General features: G+C 42.7%; 1 protein-coding gene across 1 annotated transcript; it reads right to left on the bottom strand.

Annotated features, from left to right (window-relative positions):
- Positions 1-930: 930 nt before the first annotated feature.
- On the bottom strand, positions 931-5,518 carry LOC147441753 (pentatricopeptide repeat-containing protein At1g11290, chloroplastic-like). Its single transcript, XM_086483478.1, has 2 exons — positions 5,401-5,518; positions 931-4,314 (listed from the first exon to the last, which is right to left on the bottom strand). Exons 1-2 carry the CDS (start codon positions 5,516-5,518, stop codon positions 2,180-2,182), a joined length of 2,253 nt encoding a protein of 750 aa, XP_086339604.1. The 3' UTR covers positions 931-2,179.
- Positions 5,519-19,371: the final 13,853 nt, after the last annotated feature.

Below are 19,371 nucleotides of genomic sequence, written 5' to 3'. Positions count from 1 at the left end.
CCTGGCCACCTTGTGATGCAATGTAGGAATCATTCTCACATTACAAGAATGCTTGAGAGTCCATAGCAAATGCTCCTACAGCAGACACATAAGGAGCAAGGACTGATGAGAGAGTACAATCAATAGCTGCTTGGATGTGTCCATTTTGTGCTTGGCTTTATAGCGTCAAGGCATTCTTGGGGATGTACAATAAACAACGGCTCAACGAAATCAACACAACAGCAGAAATATTAAGGGAAGGACTTTCTCCATGAGTTGGACAGTGAAGTTCCTTTAGCTTGCAAAATCAGCACAGTGCAATGATTAAATTATAGCTCTCATATCATATGCACATTGAAGCAACAATAAAATTACCATTAAGTGCATCAATTCTGTGCAGCAAGATGCAAGTAAATGATTTGAATTACAGTAGGGCAATTGCTCTCAGATGAACATCGGCATTTAAAATTACATGGCAGTGAAATCGGTAAGAATGAGATCAGTAATTGAAAATTAAGTAGTAGTAATCAGCATCAGTGAAATTAGCAAGACTATGAAATCAGTAGGAATCCGGAGTAGAGGTGAACATTATCTCTGTCAAAGCTTGGTGATGGCGCTCCTATTTGATCTCTGTAATATGGCGGTTGATGTTAAAAAGAAGAGGGAGTTGTTGAAAATGCAGGACAAGCACCGAGGATGGGCGAACGTAGGCGATATTGATTACCTTGACCCCTCGGACAAAATGCGAGTGATCGCGGCCGTGACAAAGCAAGCCACGTTGGATTCTCTCAGTGGTTTCCACCGCTTCGTGTGACATTTTAAAATTGTGGCGACATTTTTGATTGGTTAAACTGGGATGGCCAGGCGCCCGTGTCACAGTCTAATATTGATGAGACTATATGATCAAGAGTGGCTGGTCCCAAAGAATGTTTGTATGCTAGCCTATGGAGGGGCTCAAAATGATTCTTTTTTGAGGGATAGAGCTTTCTCCAATGCAAAAGTAAAGGTGTCAACACAAGGCAGAGCTCTCGGATTCTGTTCTAGCCTGGCAAAAAGCTCGAGTACGATGAGAATGGTGCCCATCCTCTCATGCAAAAGTGTAAAGCTTTTATATCAGCTTCATTGCAAACAGATGTGATTGATTTTTGTGGAGGCAAGTTTCTCACTTGCGAAGACGGCCTACATAAAAGTAGGACCCCATCATTAGAAGGATGACACCAATGCTCTAGTCTTGAGTACTAAATGAAGGACGTGAAGATAGGAGATTGGTGGATCTTCTTGCAGCAGCAGAAACATTGCAGTTCGTTATGTATGATGAGGTGATGTAATGGGTTTAAGTTCATGGTTAGTTATGAGGGAGGTCAGACATAAAGGGCCAGGCATAGTGGCCATTTACTCAAAAACTTCCCACTTAAAGGCCAATGCGCTTTTAAGCAACTATGGACATATATACAAGCCATGTAGAGTTTGGATCTCTACCCAAAGCCCATAAGCGGTTTTAGAGGATCAACAGCATGCCTTTTTTAACCTGCAAATACTCCTTTGTAAATGTATTCTGAAAATCTTTACACATCGCATTCTTCTCAAAATTTGCTTCTTGATAAAATAAGTCATAATGTACTGTGCCTGCATGAAGAAGATGCTTCTCTCACAAGTCTCCAGGCATCCCGTCTTAATGCCATGAAGGTACCTTCTACCTGTCCAACATTCTTCTTACACCAGTGGTCAAGAACACTTTCAACACAAAGCTGCATCACCAATTCCATCAACTGAAACCCGCTATGGAAGTATCTTTTACCTTATCCCTGTTCAAAATTCCTCTGATAACATTTGCTCATTAACACTAGTGACACTGCTTCCTCCTCAAACCTTCTTGCACAGCTTGATTAAAACCACTTCCTTGGTGTGCACAAACCAGTAATTCCTTCACGCGCACAAACCGTCCTTGAATGAGATGCCTCCCTTATTTCATTATGCTTACTTTGAAACAAGTTTGGCAGTAGTCATGTCGCAGCCTCGGCACATTCTGAAGTCCTTGCTATGTGCAGAGGCTCCCCTCTTCCACATCATGCAGCACAAACTTTGTAGCCATGGTTTATAAACAGCTTCCTTTATCAGCTTATCAATCATAAATCTGCTCCGTTGAAGGACGGAAATGGTCTCCAATCATCAATGAGTTTTGTCCTGTCCAATCCCAATCTCAACTGCACCCAATCTGCTTTTCAACACCATGTTGCTCCATTCTCGTCTTCAACCTTGCAACATCATCCCACCTTCCCGCTTTACTATAAACATTTGACAGAATAGCATACGCTGCCCGACATAGAGGGTCTAAAATCAAAACTTGCTCTGCTGCACGCTCAGCCCGCTCCACATCCCCAACATTTCTGCATGCACTGAGCAAAGCCATCCATTCTACAACCCCAACATTGAAGGGCGCTTTCTTGATAAAGGTTTCTGCGTCATCCAATCGCCCGATGCGGGCAAACATGTCAATCATGCACGTAAAATGGCTGGAATTGGGTTTGATACCATGGTTGAGGCTCATAGAGAAGAAGTGTTCCCGAGCCTCCAGTATTAAACCTGCATGACTGCATGCCGTCAAAACACTGACAAATGTTACCTCGTCAGGTGTAACTCCATCTTGCTGCATTCTTCTAAATATGGCAAGTGCTTCCTTCCCATAGCCATGTGAGGCATATGCATCAAGCATGGCAGTATAGGAAACAACAGTCCGAGTTTGTGTTTTATCAAACACCTTTCGAGCATCTTCCACACAGCCACATTTTGAGTACATGTTAACCAAGGCATTGCCCACTGCTACCACTGAATCAAATCCACCTTCAATCAAGCCAGAGTGGACCTTCTTCCCCTCAGACGTAGTGGAAAGACCAGCACACGCTGATAGGAGGTTAAGATATGTGACCTCATTTGGCTTTATATCCTCCTTAACCATCCAACAAAGCATGCCAAGTGCCTCCTCACCATGGCCAAGCTGGGCATATGCCCCAATCATTGCAGTGGTAGCTACTAGATCAGGCGATTCAATGCTTCGAAAAACATGTTGTGCCTCTTCTAAACTTCCGCACTTACCATACATGGTAACTAGGGCACTCCTAACAAAAACATCTTGGTCCATTTTGCAATCCTTGGCATAGAAATGTATGGTTCTTCCCTCTTCAAGGTCTTCCGGAACCACACAAGCATCTAGGATTGTTGTAAAGGTAACCTTATCTGGGTCTATACCACCTTCTCTCATCCCTCGGAAAAGTTGAAGCGCTTCTTTGCTGCATCCGCATTGTGTATATGCAACAATCATGGCATTCCATGTAACTACAGACCGATGCCGTATCCCATGGAAAATTTCACGCGCATCATGAAGACAGCCGCATTTTCCAAACATGGTGATAAGGGCTGTCCCAACAAACACGTTAGACTGATACCCATACTTCAAGACTAATTGATAAAATGCCCTACCCATTTCTGAATCTTTCTTACTTGTGCATCCAGATAGAAGATTGACAAAAGTCACCTTGTCTGGCTCTATGTTGTGGGATTTCATGCGATCAATGAGTTCAAGGGCCTTCTTCAAATAGCCATTCCGTGAAAATGCAGATACCATGGAGTTCCAGGATACAATGTCACGCTCTTGCATCCTGTGGAACACTTTCCTTGCTTCTTTTGCACTCCCACACTTTCCATAAGCATTGATAAGCGCATTGCCAACAGCTAGATCATTTTCATGGCCACGTTTAGCTATGACTTCGTGAAGACTGATAAGACGTTTGAGAAGATCTGGGTGTGTGCAGGCATTAAGGGCGGTGATGAAGGTGCTCTTTTGTGGCTGCAAGCCATCTTCACACATGTGTTTGAGGAGGCGGAGAGCACGTTTTCCATGACCGTGTTTGCAATAGACAGCAATCATTGCATTCCAAGAGACTACATTGCGCTTAGGCATGCTGTCGAACATGAGGCGCGCATCCGAGACACTGCCACAATGCCCATACATGGAGATGATGAAATTGGTGAGGAATGTGTTGCGCTCGAGGCCACGGCGGGAGATGTGGGAATGGAGGCGCTTGGCCTCGGGAAGGGCTTTGAGCTTGCAGCATTTTTCCAGGAGTAGGGCGAAGGTACTTTGCTTGCCGAGCGCTGCAGAGCGATCAAGAGCGCGCAGAGCAGATCTGACAGTGAGCAGGTCGCTGTTCTTATGTTGCCGTTGCTTCTGCGGGCCGCTGCTATTGTGTAAGACTCTGGCGGAAGATCTACTAAAATCGGGAGCTTGCATAATCCCACCATTCAAGCCTCCATGCACAGGCACATTTGCTAGTCTCGCTATATAGAAAAATAAATAAGTAAAGAGAAAATTACCAAAATACCCCTCTAATTTGTGGAAATTCTCAAAATACCTCTCAAATTTCAAAAATTCCCAGAATACCCTTTAACTATTTTGGTTGGATTGTTCAAGATTTTTAATCTTTATTTCTTTTTGACAACTGAGTTCTGTTTTTGAGTGCTTAGCATGTAATATGTCACAAATCACTTCGCAAATATAGGCAATTATGTCTAGAAATAATGAACCAATTCATCTCCAAAGCCTACATAACCAACTCAAATTCTAGTTTTAGCATCTTATATTAATAGACAATCAATCTTCTTATGAAAAGCTACAAAAAACTTTATCTTTGGAGAAATTTAATCTCACAACCATGGGTATTTTGGGAATTTTAGAAAATTGAAGGGCATTTTGGGAATGTATGACAAAATATTAGGGGTAGTTTGGGAATTTTTGAAATTTGAGGGGTATTTTGGTAATTTTTTCCATATATATATATATATATATATATATATATATATATAGAGAGAGAGAGAGAGAGAGAGAGAGAGAGAGAGAGAGAGAGAGAGAGAGAATTAAAATCATAACAAGTTTATCCTTTTAATTGTGACTTGAAATATAAATCATAACAAGTTTATCAAAAACTAAAATATGTGAAAGTGATGCAAAAAGAAATATGTGTGGAGAGAGAGAGAGAGAGAGAGAGAGAGAGAGAGAAGAAGAAGAAGAAGAGAATTTTAATGTCGTAGGAAGCTATCCCAAGAGACCCTGTGTGTGTGTGTGTGTGAGAGAGAGAGAGAGAGGCCATCTTTCAAAGGCGATGGTGGATAACCTCTCCCTCCTCCTCTTTCTTTTTACCCTCACTAGGAGAGAGTTTTTCCCCTTGCATTATTTCATTTTTTTATACATTTAGGCCATGCATCTTTTTTTTCTTTTGCAAAACTCACAATTCGTGAGTGACAATTGTTTTAAGAAACACAAAATTTACAAAGCATCCTCAAGATCGTATCAAACCTTGAGGTATCTACCCACCATATCAGATTACAAGGGCTGCCCTAGGCAAGTCGGCATCCAAAATCACCTACCCATCAAGGCAGAGGATGGCCTCACTCCACTCTTCCGAGTTCCTCCTTTTTCCAAGGACAAAAAAAATTTCCCTGATCTCCTAGACAATCTCCGTGAAGCTCGCAATTGAGCATTCATTTTCTTTGTAATTGCATGGGGGCATCTTATGTTAGAGTTTTTACTTGTCTTTGGATGGATACCATTTTGGGTGCTCCAAGAGGGGAAGGGCCGGGGGGGGGGGGGGGTTCTAAGTTATAGTTATACTTAGAGGGGGGAGGGGGGGTTTCTAAGTTATAGAATGTCGGTTATACTTAGAGAGAGAGAGAGAGAGAGAGAGAGAGGGAGGGAGGGAGAGGCCGAGGGAGATCTTAGAGAGCATAAAATACCAGTGAAAATTTAGGAATTGACGTAATTTACATACAATCTTGCACATTCTTATTGGGGTAAGTGCCCAGACGTCACCTTCGGACCATTTCCATCGTGTAGCTCTAATTGTGAGCCTCATATATATATTTCTAGCCCACCATTTTGGGCTTGTACAAGCATTATACTTCATTTATTGGCCTTTGGGCCACTTTTAAAGGTTTCACATTGTCGAAGTGGCCAAATGGCCCATTTTAATAAAAGAGTCCTTTAAACGTAGTTTTTGGACTTCTAAAACCTTATGAGCTCTCTCTCTCTCTCTCTCTCTCTCTCTCTCTCTCTCTCTCTCTCTCTCTCTCTCTCTCTCTCTCTCTCTCTCTCTCTCTCCCTCTCTCCCCTCGGGCATTTTCTCCTTGGGCTACCTCTCTCTTTGGATCTGTCTACTATGACTTGCACGCGCACACACGTGCTCATTCTCATCCAATTTAGGTTCGTGAACCTCCTCTTTCAACTAGTATCAGAGCCTTGTGCAAGTTCCTCGTGAGGAGTTTGTCGGGAATGGCTTAATATTTCAGCCCTACACCCTCGAGAAATCTTCTCTTGCATTTTGGTAGGTTTTTATCACGAGAAGCCTCTTCGGCAAGTGAGTTCCCTCTCCAACTCTCTTATTATAGTTTGTTTCTTCACAGCAAGTGCATTTCAAAAATTGCACCTCTGAGTATGCTTCACTCTTGTGTGGAAGCAAGTTTTTGATGTAAGAGAATTGTGGAAATTACTAGAAATTTGTGAGCAGCAAGTGTTTTTGGTCCAATTCTGGACAAACTTGGGCATTTACAATGTAATGGAATTGGCCTATCAACTTGAGAGTAGCGGAAATTAATAAGAGTACTTTTGAGGAATTACTTTGTGAGCATAGCGGGTGAACACAATTGTCCAAGACCTCAAACACCTTCAAAGGTGGAGAGAGCTAGCAGGGAATGAGGGTAGGGAAGAGAAAGAAGAAACATTTCATAGGAGAAAGAATTAGTTCCTCACTTATCATCACTCTTCTTGCTAGCATACATATATATTAGCATAGTAGTGAAGATGGAGAAGATGGCAAGCTGAAGCATTCAGGCATTGAAGGAGTACGAGCGGAAGTGCGACGCAAGAGAGAGTGCGAGAAGAAGAGCACGACGATATGGTGAACTCACTCTACTGTAATGTGTAGAGCATAGTGAGTTCTTATTAGGTTTTAACAAAAGACTATGTGTACATACCTGGCGGCCCTCCCACTTACCTGGGCAACCACATTGGGCTTTATACCCCAACAACCTCCCACTTAAAGTCCAATGTGGTACTTTAAGTGTTAGAGAAGCTACTATACAAGCTAATATACAAGAGATGTACTAACCTACACCTAACTGCTTGCGAAAATGCGCAAAGCTCTCTGAGGGAAGTCCTTTTGTAAGTAGATCAGCAGGATTTTCTGTGGTGTGAACTTTGACAAGCTGAAGTTGCTTATTCTCAAGCATTTCCCTGATGAAATGATACTTCACATCCACATGCTTTGTCTTTGAGTGATAAACTGGATTGCGAGCCAATTGTATAGAACTTTGACTATCACAATATAACACAGGCATCTCTTCTTTGATTCCCAAATCTGTTACTAGTCAATTAAGACAAATTGATTCTTTGCATGCCTCTGATGCTGCAGCATATTCAGCCTCTGTAGTAGACTGAGTAACACAATCTTGTAATCTAGAACGCCATGATACTGCTCCACCAGCCAATGTAAAGACATACCCTGACGTAGACCTTCGGTTGTCTAAGTCACCTGCATAATCTGAGTCTGTAAAACCCTTTACACTTAGCTCCTGACTCCCATAGCATATATGCATACTCTTTGTAGCTTTCAGGTATCTCAATATTCCTTTCACTGCCTCCCAATGTTTCTTGCCTGGGTTTGACATGTATCGACTTACTACTCCCACTGCAAATGCAATGTCTGGGCGAGTAGCAATCATTGCATACATCAAACTACCCACTGCAGACGCATATGGAATCTTATCCATTTCAGCCTGTTCTTCCTCAGACATAGGACAATCTTGTTTGCTAAGTTTCACATATGGTGGCAATGGAACACTCAATGCCTTTCCCTTCTCCATATTGAAACGTTGCAAAACCTTGTCAATATACTCTGTTTGAGATAACCAAATCAACTTCTTTGATCTGTCTCTCTCAATGCGCATACCAAGTATATGACTTGCCTCACCCATGTCTTTCATGTCAAACGATTTTGCCATCTTTGACTTCAAAGCTGAAATTTCTTCCAAGTGCTTGTCAGCAATCAACATGTCATCCACATACAAAATAAGGATCATTAGGAGATTTCGGAGGTCTTTTGGAGGGCCTTTTGGAAGAGAGAGGAAAATAAGCTCCTCCAATGAGAGAAGACCCTACGTTACGTAGAAAAATAGATTGATATTAACAAAAATATAAAAGGTGTCCCTCTCCTCATTTAATAATCTAGTGGTCCTTGAAGACGATCACTCTCTTTCATTTAATGCGAGCACCTTTTTCAGAAGGTAGATGCGGTGCATTTGATACAGCTTACGTCATCACTAGAATTCAAAAATGTTACAAAACTATCAAGTGGTGGAAGATTTTGAAACTTTTGATACTGTCAATGCGTTCGGAACACCCAAATATCCTAGAAATGAATGTCCAATTGCCTAGCTCCGACATTCAAAGAGGCAAAGAATGTCAAAAACCCCTAAAAGAACATTTTACTAACGGCGCGCGAGGGGGCATTCCAAAATTTTGGAATGCCTCATCGCGCGCCGTTAGTAAAAAGCCCCTTTTTTTCTCTTTTAGAGAGCTTTTTGAGAGGAAAATGTCAAAAAATCTCTAAAAAGGCCTCCATCTATCACATAGGTTTTTTCTTCATCATCTTAGCCTTAGAGATCATAATTTCGGGTCAATAAGAGTGAGCACGTACACCCATTGTTACAATTCTACAAAGTGCATTTTGATCACACACACACACACACACATACACACACACAAATATAACATACACACAAACACACAGAGACACAAATATAACATACACACACACACACACTCACAAACACAGAGACACACAAATATAACATACACACACACACACAAACACAAAGAGCCTCTCTCTCTCTCTCTCTCTCTCTCTCTCTCTCTCTCTCTCTCTATATATATATATATATATATATATATATATATATATATATATATACTATAGGCGCGCGTAGAGAGGCACAACCGGTGTGCCTGTCTCTATGCGCGCCTTTAGTACTGTGCATCCACCAGTGTATGTGTTTATGTGTGTATATGTGAGTGTTATAGAGAGAGGAAGTAAGGCGGGGGAAAGAGAGAGAGAGAGAGAGAGTCTTTCTGTTACCTTATACTAACGGCACGAGGAGGTGTTTTTTGAGGTCAAAACATGCTCCACGCGCGCCGTTAGTAATGGGAGTCTCTCACTCTCTATCTCTTTAAATATGCTAAGCTATAGAAAGGAGAGGGAGAGGGAGAGAGAGAGAGAGAGAGAGAGAGAGAGAGAGAGAGAGAGAGAGAGAGCATGGTGCAAAAGTGCAATAGAGAAACATGGGTAGGCTTTCTTGAAAGATAATTGTCCAAAAATCACTAAAAGAAGCTTTGTACTAACGGCGCGCAGAGGAGCATTCTAGCATTTTAGAATGTCTCCTCGCGCTCCTTAAGTAAAAAGCCCATTTTTTGGGGTTTTTTGACATTTTTTGCCTCTCCGGATGTCGGAATGAGACAAGTAGACATTCGATTTTAGGGTATTTTGGTGTTCCGGACGTATTGGTGGTGTCAAAAGCCTCAAAATCTATCATTATTTGACAATTTGTGACTTTTCAACTTTCAGTGATGACGAAAGCTGCCTTGAATGCGCCGCACCTGCCTACTGAAAAAGACACTCACATTAAATAAAAAAGTGACCGTTTTCAAGGACGATTGGGAATACAAATCTACTTTTTAAAGTGTCTGGTTGTCCTTTTGGACGTACTCACAAGGTGCAAGTGCATTTTGAAAAAAGTTTCTAGAGAGAGAAATACAATTTCTTACAAGGCCCTCCAAGTGACCTCCGAAATTTTCTAATGCAACCAACTACCATCCTTAGCCTTCTTTGTATATAGACAGTGATCGAACTCACTACGTTTGTAGCCTTGACAAAGCATAAACTTGTGGAATTTATGGTACCATGCCCTCGGTGATTGTTTTAAGCCATAAAGACTCTTTAACAACTGGCATACCCAATCTTCCTTGCCTTTCTCAACAAACCCTTCTGGCTGCTGCATGTAAATTTCCACATCTAAATCACCATGCAAGAACGCCGTCTTGACATCCATTTGGTGCAACACCAAATCTAATATGGTAACCAATGCAAGAAAGCATCTCAATGTAGTCATTTTGACCACCGGAGAGAAGACTTCATCAAAGTCAATGCCTTGTTCTTGCTTAAAGCCCTTGGCAACAAGCCTTGGTTTGTACTTTGGCTGACTATCATGAGCAGTGATCTTATACCTGTAAACCCATTTACAGGGTAGAGCCTTTTTGCCCCATGGTAATTTAACTAGCTTCCATGTCTGGTTTTTATGCAGAGCTGTCATCTCTGAGTGCATGGCCAATTGCCAATTCCCAGAGTCCTTCATTTGCACTGCTTCCTTGTAACATGAAGGCTCATTGCAATCAGTCAACATGACATAGTTCATAGATGGAACAAACCTATCAGGAGGTCGTGTGACACGTCCAGATCTACGCACAATAGGTGGCTCAGGCTCAGCCACAACCTGTGGTTCCAATCTATCCTGTCCTTGCTCCTCTTGAGCCCTGACATTTTGTCTTGCACGTGTAGGTTCATCTTCTTGGAAGACAACTCTTCTAATCTCCTCAACTTTCTCTGGTTTAGAATGATATTTGGCTTCATTAAAGTGAACATCATTGCTGCGGATAACCTTTCTGGATTCGGGATCCCAAAGTCTGTACCCCATCTCACCAGAATTACCATAGCCTAGAAAGATGCACTTTCTACTCTTTGGCTCAAGTTTGTTCCTAAATTCCTTTGCAACGTGAGTATATGCCTCACAGCCAAAGACTCTGAGATGCTTGTATGAGGGCACCTTGCCTGACCATACCATCTCTGGCACTGAATCCTTCTGCAAAACCTTGCTAGGAGATCTATTTACAAGATGAACAGCTGTTGATACAGCTTCAGCCCAAAACCCATTCGACAGTTGTGCATTAGACAACATACTTCTGACCTTCTCTTGTATGGTCCTATTCATCCTCTCAGCAACACCATTTTGAGGAGGATTGTAAGGAGCAGTAAGTTCACGTTTTATACCTTTTGACTCACAAAAGTCCTAAAAGGCCTTTGAAACATACTCTCCACCATTGTCAGTGCGTAAACATTTAAGCTTCTTGCCACTCTGATTCTACACAAGTGTCACAAATGTTTTGAAAACACTAAACGCTTCATCCTTGTGCTTGAGAAAGTAAACCCATACTTTCCTCGAGTAATCATCTATAAATGTCATAAAGTAAGAAGCTCCCCCTAGAGATAGGTTAGGCATAGGTCCACACAAATCACTATGAACAAGTGCCAACTGTGTATCTCTTCTACTGCTTCTATGCTTATGTGGCTGCTGTGTTTGCTTACCATACAGACAATGTTCACCAGAATTCAAAATCATTAAATGAAAAGCCAGGAAAATAACCAGAACGAGACAAGATTTCCATTCCCTTCTTGGACATATGTCCTAACCGGCTATGCCACAAAGAAACGTTCGGCTGCTCGGTTACATTGATTACATTTTTAGAGACATTTGATACATAAATCATGTAAAGTCCTCCAGACTTTACTCCATGTGCTACTGTCATAGAACCCTTGGATATCTTCCACATGTTTTGTCCAAAAGTGGTGACGTAGCCAGCATCATCAAGTAAACCTGTGCTGATCAAGCTCTTTGTAATTGCGGGAACATGTCTCACATTCTTCAGCGTGAAAGAAGAGCCATTCTGAAACTTCAATTGAACATCTCCAACACCTAAGATCTCACATGTCTGCCCATTGCCTAGCCGAACATGATCTTTAGTGGTCACATAAGAGGTAAACCACTCCTTGTTTGGAGACACATGAAGTGATGCCCCTGAGTCTATAATCCAGTCACTCAGTGAATTTCCATCAGATGCTATAAGAAGAGCTGAGTCCATTGTATTCTTCAAGAAGTAGATGTCTCTTGACACTAGACTGTCATCCTCTGCAACAGTGTTTGTCACATTTATTTCTTGAATCTTCACTGAGGACTTGTTCTTCTCACCATGGTCTTCATCTTTCTCTTTGCCTTTTTCTGCTTTCCATTCTCTGCAGTCTCTTTTCATGCGACCCTTCTTGCCACAATGGTATCATTCTATGTCACTCTTGCCTTTAGCACTGCGGGACTTGCTACGAGACTGATTCCTCTTTTCACCTTTGTACTTTTCTTTGGTCCTTCCCCTGACAACTAAGGATGTTCCTGTGCCTTTGTCCATTGTCTTTCTATTGGTTTCTTCAGTAAGCAGACTTCCTTCTACACCTGCTATGTTCAAACCATATGGAGGTGCAGAATTACTCAAAGCTGTGCAAAAAGTGTCCCAACTTTCCGGCAATGTGATCAACAGGAACATAGCTCTAACAGGTTCATCAAACTTGACACCTTGAGCTGACAACTGACTGTAGATTGTGTTGAATTCATTCAGATGATTGGACATAGGTGTCCCTTCTTTCATCTTCAAGTCAACAAGCTTCTCAAGCCAGTATACCTGTGAAGCTGCACTCTGCTTCTCATAAAGATCACTCAGCTTTAACCATGCTTGATAAGCCAACATCTCGTCTGCTACATTGAAGTAAACGCTTCAAAGTCAGCATAATGGTAGAAAGTGCCAATTCATCGATTTCGCTCCATTCATCTTTGTCCATATCTTCTGGTTTTATCCCCTTGAGCTTTATAGGTTTTATCTACTTCTTTTGTACCAACACGTGCCAAATCTGCTTCTTCCACAATGGGAAATTGGTTCCATCCAGCTTCTTGATATTGTAAAGAGCAGTGTCCTGTGATCCAGCCATAGCTACGCTTCACAGTCGTTTACTTTCCTGGGAAAAATTCGGCAGAGTTTCCCCTGTAAATTGACCTCTGAACCAATATCAACCTTTCAAATGAACCAAGAAAGCTTCAGATTCTTCATAAATTTCGGCAGAGTCTCCTTTGTAAAATGGCTCTAGTGTACTCAAAAAACAGACCAAAAAAGAGCTTAAAAAACACTATCTCTCTGACACTGTAAGCTGCAGGTAAACCTGTCCTGCACCTGTACTGTCTTTCACTGTCCTGTAAGCATAGACTATGACAATGCCTCAACGGCAGTAAAGCAAAGATGCAATCCCAACTGTCTAACTCACAGTCAATACATCCTAGCTGCCTATCCAAGGGTGCTCGAGGGATCGCTCCAAGACCTGTATCACCGAAAGGATCTCAACATTCGAGAATCCCCCAGCTCAATAAAACCTCACTCGACCCTCAACAAAGGCTGCAGTAAATCTGACAGTACATAGACTTCCCACAAAGTCATACATCCACAAATTTCCCACTATATGCTGTAACCGCTGCGGTGGTTGTTTGCAGCGTGACTCACAGCCAACAAACCCTCAACAAACATACATCATCTCTGACAATACATCCCATGTGGAAGTACCTGCAATGTCAGGATGAAATCTGGAATATCAAGCAGCAAACACAAGCTACCTGATGAACTAGTGGATGTCGCCTACAGTCTGTGTGTAGATGCGCCCGTGTCGTATGTGACACGCCTCCAAGAACTGTGAGCGGTCCTTCGATGTGTAGACAGCCACAAATCAACACTCTGGGAGTGTCTATATCCTCAGCACCTGCAGTCGTAGGCCGAAAACCCCAAATTTGCAGAGTCGGATCTGCACCCGCCGAGACCACGTAGTTGAAAATGGCCTGCGCAGACCTTTGTCGAAGCCGAACGGTGGCCGAGATGACCTCAAAATGAAATTCTGAGAACTTCACTCCAATCTGAGCTGGTGACTCTAGCCTCCTGTAGTGCTGCCCCGAGCCTCGATCTGAGCTCTGATACCAGTTGAAGGAGTACGAGCGGAAGTGCGACGCGAGAGAGAGTGCGAGAAGAAGAGCACGACGATATGGTGAACTCGCTCTACTGTAATGTGTAGAGCATAGTGAGTTCTTATTAGGTTTTAACAAAAGAATATGTGTACATACATGGCGGCCCGCCCACTTACCTAGGTGACCACATTGGGCTTTATACCCCAACAGGCATGGCTCTTGGTTGGATTTGCACTCCATAGCCAAGAGTGTTGTGGTAGGCTCTCAACCTCTACTTGCTTGGAGAAGGAGAGGGAGATCTTGCACTTTGCACAATGCATAATGAGAGTGTGTGTGGGAGAGTATACCCCCTAAGCAACCCCCTATCTTGCTTTGGTCGACCCCCCCTTGTAGCTCATGCTTGAAGCTCATTGGACCCCTCCATACCTAGTCAATCACAAGCAGGAGGCATTACAAGCAACAGGGTAGCCTTGGGACAAGTGTCCCCCTTTCACCTTTGAGAGAGAGGAATTGATAAGTGCAAAGATAATTAATTAAATCTCTTAAATTATCATTGGACCCCTTGGGTGGCCAACCAATAGGCTTCAGGCACGCCATGAGGGCAACATAAGGAGGAACTTGACAAGTGTCCCCTTTTTGCTTTCTTGGTACTAGGCATGCCTTGTGTGAGTGTGTGTGTGTGTGTGTTCTCTCTCATCCTCCCTCATGTAGGGCTCTCCCCCTCCTTGTAGGGATTGGATCTTTGACTTTTGACACCTCAAGCCCCTCAAGCATAGGCCCAGTTCCCACCACAAGCTTGGGCCCTTAAGCACTTCAAGCTTGGGGTGCAAGCTTGGGCTGGGTTCTCACCTCAAGTGCAGCCCTAGCATCTCAAGCATGATAGGACCTCAAGCATCTCAATCATCAAGCACCTCAAGCATCTCAATCATCAAGCACCTCAACCACCTTAGTCAACAAGCATGACAAGCACCTTAAGCTTGGGCCGGGTTCCACCTCGAGCTCAACCCTAGCTTACCTAAGGTCAAAGGACTTTTAAACTAACTATTGGAGGTCTTCAATGAAGCTAACCCTAAGGTCTTATGCTCCATTGGTTAGCCTTTCTCTTTGATAGACCATCTCTCATTTAGGCCCCTTTACCATTGGCCCCGTGTTGAGATAGATATATAAGCACATGTCTATATCTTAACCTTTGTTCCCCTTTATTCTCCCACATTAAATGATCAGTTTAATATGAGAAAACCATTTGAGTTGGTTAGATATTAGATTTTATGACATACAAGCTAGTGAAAATTGGGCATTTTGATGCACAGCTGCCCCATGTATCAAGTTGTGGTTTCCACCTTGAATTTGTGGAAATTCTCAAATTTTTGGGCGAGAAATTTGAAAACTTAGCCTACTCTAATTTCTTGTATAAAATTTTAGAATTTTTTTTTATAGAAAAATTAAAATTTTACAAAATTCGAAGAGAAGCTATTGTATTGCCTTTATGGCACTTATTTTTGCAATCTGTTTTTTATGCACAAAAGTGATAATATGGCCTCTTCCTCTTCAAACGTGAACAATTTCTTCAAAATCAAGAGGTTCGAGGGCACTGGATTTGATTTATGGGAAGAGAGAATGCAGGGCATTCTATTCTTAAAAGATTTCGATGGTCCAGTGCAAGATGCAAAACATGTAGGTATGATAGATGAGGTATAGCTTAATCTAAACAAGAAGGCTATTGTTGATGGTAGTTATGAATGAAATTTTGGTTGAACTTAAGGGTCTTGACACTACGTATGTTGTGTGCGAAAAGCTCACGGCCACTTATGAATGAATGCCAGTAAACCAAGTGCACTTGATGCTTATCATAGGCAATTGCTTACTGCAAAATCTATAGCTGAGTTCATTAGTGCTTTTACAAGTATTCTTTCCCAGTTTTAGGATTTTGGTTTGCCCCATTTTGATGATACGTTAAAGACCATTTTCTTGATTATGACCTTTCCTGATTCTTGGGAGGCTCTCATGGTCTCATTGTCTATGTCATGACAAGGGAAAACTTGGGGGTCAAGGACCGGGGCTGCCAGTGGGAAGGGAATCCTAGGCCAGGTGGCTATATAAAGGCAGGTTGGGAGGAGGATTCACTTGGGCAGTTCCCAGGGCATTATACTGGTATTAGAGCTATTCTTGGGCCTAAGAGGTCGTGACCTACTTTTAGAAATGAGTCTTTTGCATGTTGCATGTTGTAGGCATGGAGAAGATGAAGGCGTGCAGTGACCCTAACATCGAGAGGAAAGAGCCGCAGAGGGCCGTGGGTTGTTGGAATTAGGGTTGCAGAGAAACACACACAGCTTGGAGAAGATGAAGGAAGCTCAAGGCACACAATAGAGAGTGTGTTACTTAGTGTGCAATAAAAAAGATAGATAGCCCTAAAGTGATGGGCGTATATACAATGCACGGGGGAAAAAACCTCCTAAAGAGGGAAAAAATGCCCCGACGGTCCTAGTGTGTTCACACACATCACCACCACATGTATATGGTAACAAATCCCCTCTGGAGTGATGCAGTGAACGAGAGCTGGCACATGAGTAAAGGGAAGTGCCATGCCCTGAGGACAGGATCAGTCCACAAAGGGAAGTAAGCCCAAAGCTTTGCGGAAAGCTTCAAGATTCTCACGAGACAATGCCTTTGTGAAAAGATTTGCAAGGTTGTCCTGTGTTGGCACATAAGCCAAGTTGATCTCTCCTGCTAAGAGCCTCTCCCTGAAATAGTGGTAATGCACCTCAATGTGCTTTGTGCGAGCATGAAAAACTGGGTTCCTCGCAACTGCCAATGCACTCTGACTGTCAGTGTAGATAGTGTTGGCAGTGTCCTATCCAACACCCAAATCAGCCACCATAAGGCGTCTGAGCCATACACACTCAACCGTAGCTGTGAAGACTGCCCTGTACTCAGCCTCACAACTCGAAGTGGCCACAATAGGTTGCTTCTTGCTCAACCATGATATACATGAACTCCCAAGCATGAAACAAAAACCACTTGTGGACACTCGCGTGTCAAAACAACCATCCCAATCTGAGTCCGAAAAAGCATGTAAGTCTGGCGGCAATGATCCCCCCTTGGGATAAAACAAGCCAAGATGTAAAGTGCCACTAAGGTAGTGGAAAATCCTCTTGACAGCCTGCCAATGCTTAGACCCTGGGCTATGCATAAATCTACTGACCTGTGAGACTGCAAACTGAATATCCGGCCTCGTGTTGCATACATAAATGAGGCAACCAACAACAATTTGGTAAAGAGTGACATCAGCAGTATCGCCAGCATCATGTAGAATCAACTTCAAACTTGTTTCCATGGGAGTGGCAATAGGTTTGCAATCCTCAAGTCCAAACTTACATAGCAATGTCTCCATGTAACTTTTTTGACACAAGGCAATACCACCATCACACTGCTTAAACTTTATACCCAAGTAATGATGCAACAACCCCAAATCTTTCATCTTGAAAGTAGCATTCAAATCAGCCTTAAATTCATCAATATGTCTCTCATTTGGTCCAGTGATCAGCAAATCATCAACATAAAGAACCACAATGAGAAGCACATCACCCTCACGCTTTACATACAATGTGCTTTCTATTGGACTGTTATGAAAGACTCGTTTAACCAAATGAGTGTCAGCTTTCTCATACCAAGCACGAGGAGATTGCTTCAACCCATACAAAGCCTTCTTACATGTGCACACTTTGTCCTCTTGTCCTTTTATGACAAAACCGCAAGGCTACGTTACATAAACTTCCTCAAATATATCACCATTCAAGAAAGTAGTAACAATGTCTCATTGATGTACATCCCAACCAAAATGAGTTTCCAATGCACATAGAAAACGTACAGTAGTCATACGACAAGTGGGAGCAAAAGTCTCTTCATAATCTATGCCTTTTTGTTGTGCATAACCTTTTGCAACAAGTCGAGCCTTACGGTGATCGATCTCACCATCCGGATTGCGTTTCAACTTGTCAACCCACTTCGTACCAATGGCCTTTTTGCCAGGAGGCAAATCACATAAAGTCCATGTGTCATTTTCTATAAGTGTATCATATTCTGATTGCATGGCAGCCATCCATTTTTTTGAATTCTGTGCTTTATCAAAAGACAAAGGCTCCTCAACATCATGTAAGCTAGACACAGCCAAAGCATAACAATCTGATGCATAACATGCATGGCGAGAGCTTGAACGAGTACGACTAGACAAAGGTGCATCCAATTTACTGTCAGGCAAAGTGTGCACCAACCATTTTGGCATCAAGAACAGTTTGCACAAGGGAACTGTCTGAAATGACTTCACCTGCAGAAATAAGTTGCTCATTGATATCCTTGACACCAGCAATAGAAGTGTCCATATCATCTTCCTCATGCATAATCTTCGACTCCAGCTCTTTACGTAGCAAAGCAATTTTAGCCTCATTGCGGCTTGCATAAAGACCTGCTAGAATATCCCAAGCCCGTTTTGCTGATTTTGCTGAACGGATGTGAGGAACAATGGTGCGCTTCACAAAAAACGCAATCAATGCATGAGCTTGCGCATCCTTAACATCCCAACGAGCTTGTTCTGTCGTAGGCAAAACAACTCTAACAGCTGCAATCCTTGCAACATGACCTGCAACATCCTCAACATCGCCTACATCTTCAGAACTAGGACGTACATCAATTCCTTGCACAATGTTCCAGACGCCCTTTGACACAAGAACATGTTGCATCATATAAGCCCACATAGGGTAGTTCTCCCCATCCAACATTTGTGTTGTTTTTGTCAGCCATGGTAAATGCTGCACCTGATGTGAAAACTGCCCGAAAATAGGAGAAATGGAGCAGGAACAACACGTGCTATATAGCACAAACCGTAGAAGACTGTAAGGCACCTGTTATGCAGAAAACGACACTGACAGAATTTCTGCACAAAATGACGAAATAGCCTGTGCAGTACTGCCTATAGTGGAAACGGAGGCCGAAATGAGCCCAAATCAAAATTCTGAGCAGACCAAGCTCTATGAGCTTGCCCAAAATATTTTTTGACCTGCGAACACTTGCCAAAACTCACTGAAATCGGAGAAAGTGAGCACGCGTGTGCTGGAGCAGCTGGCGACTAATGTCGAGAGGACGTGACCTGCTCTGATACCAATTGTTGGAATTAGGGTTGCAGAGAAACACACACAGCTTGGAGAAGACGAAGGAAGCTCAAGGCACACAATAGAGAGTGTGTTACTTAGTGTGCAATGGAAAAGATAGATAGCCCTAGAGTGATGGGCGTATATACAATGCACGAGGAAAAAAACCTCCTAAAGAGGGAAAAAATGCCCCGGCGGTCCTAGTGTGTTCATACACATCACTACCACATGTTCTCCCTACAGCAAACGGCCGCATTCACCATAGCAAGTCGACTCCCCTCTTTTCTCATTGGAACGACCAAGGCCAAGGGCCTTATGGAAATTA

This window comes from Adiantum capillus-veneris, chromosome 15, assembly GCF_014529385.1.
Source record: "Adiantum capillus-veneris isolate H3 chromosome 15, ASM1452938v2, whole genome shotgun sequence".
In the NCBI taxonomy this organism is placed as follows: domain Eukaryota; kingdom Viridiplantae; phylum Streptophyta; class Polypodiopsida; order Polypodiales; family Pteridaceae; genus Adiantum; species Adiantum capillus-veneris.
Note: the sequence above shows the minus strand (reverse complement) of the source record. Positions and strands in the feature narration are given on the sequence as shown.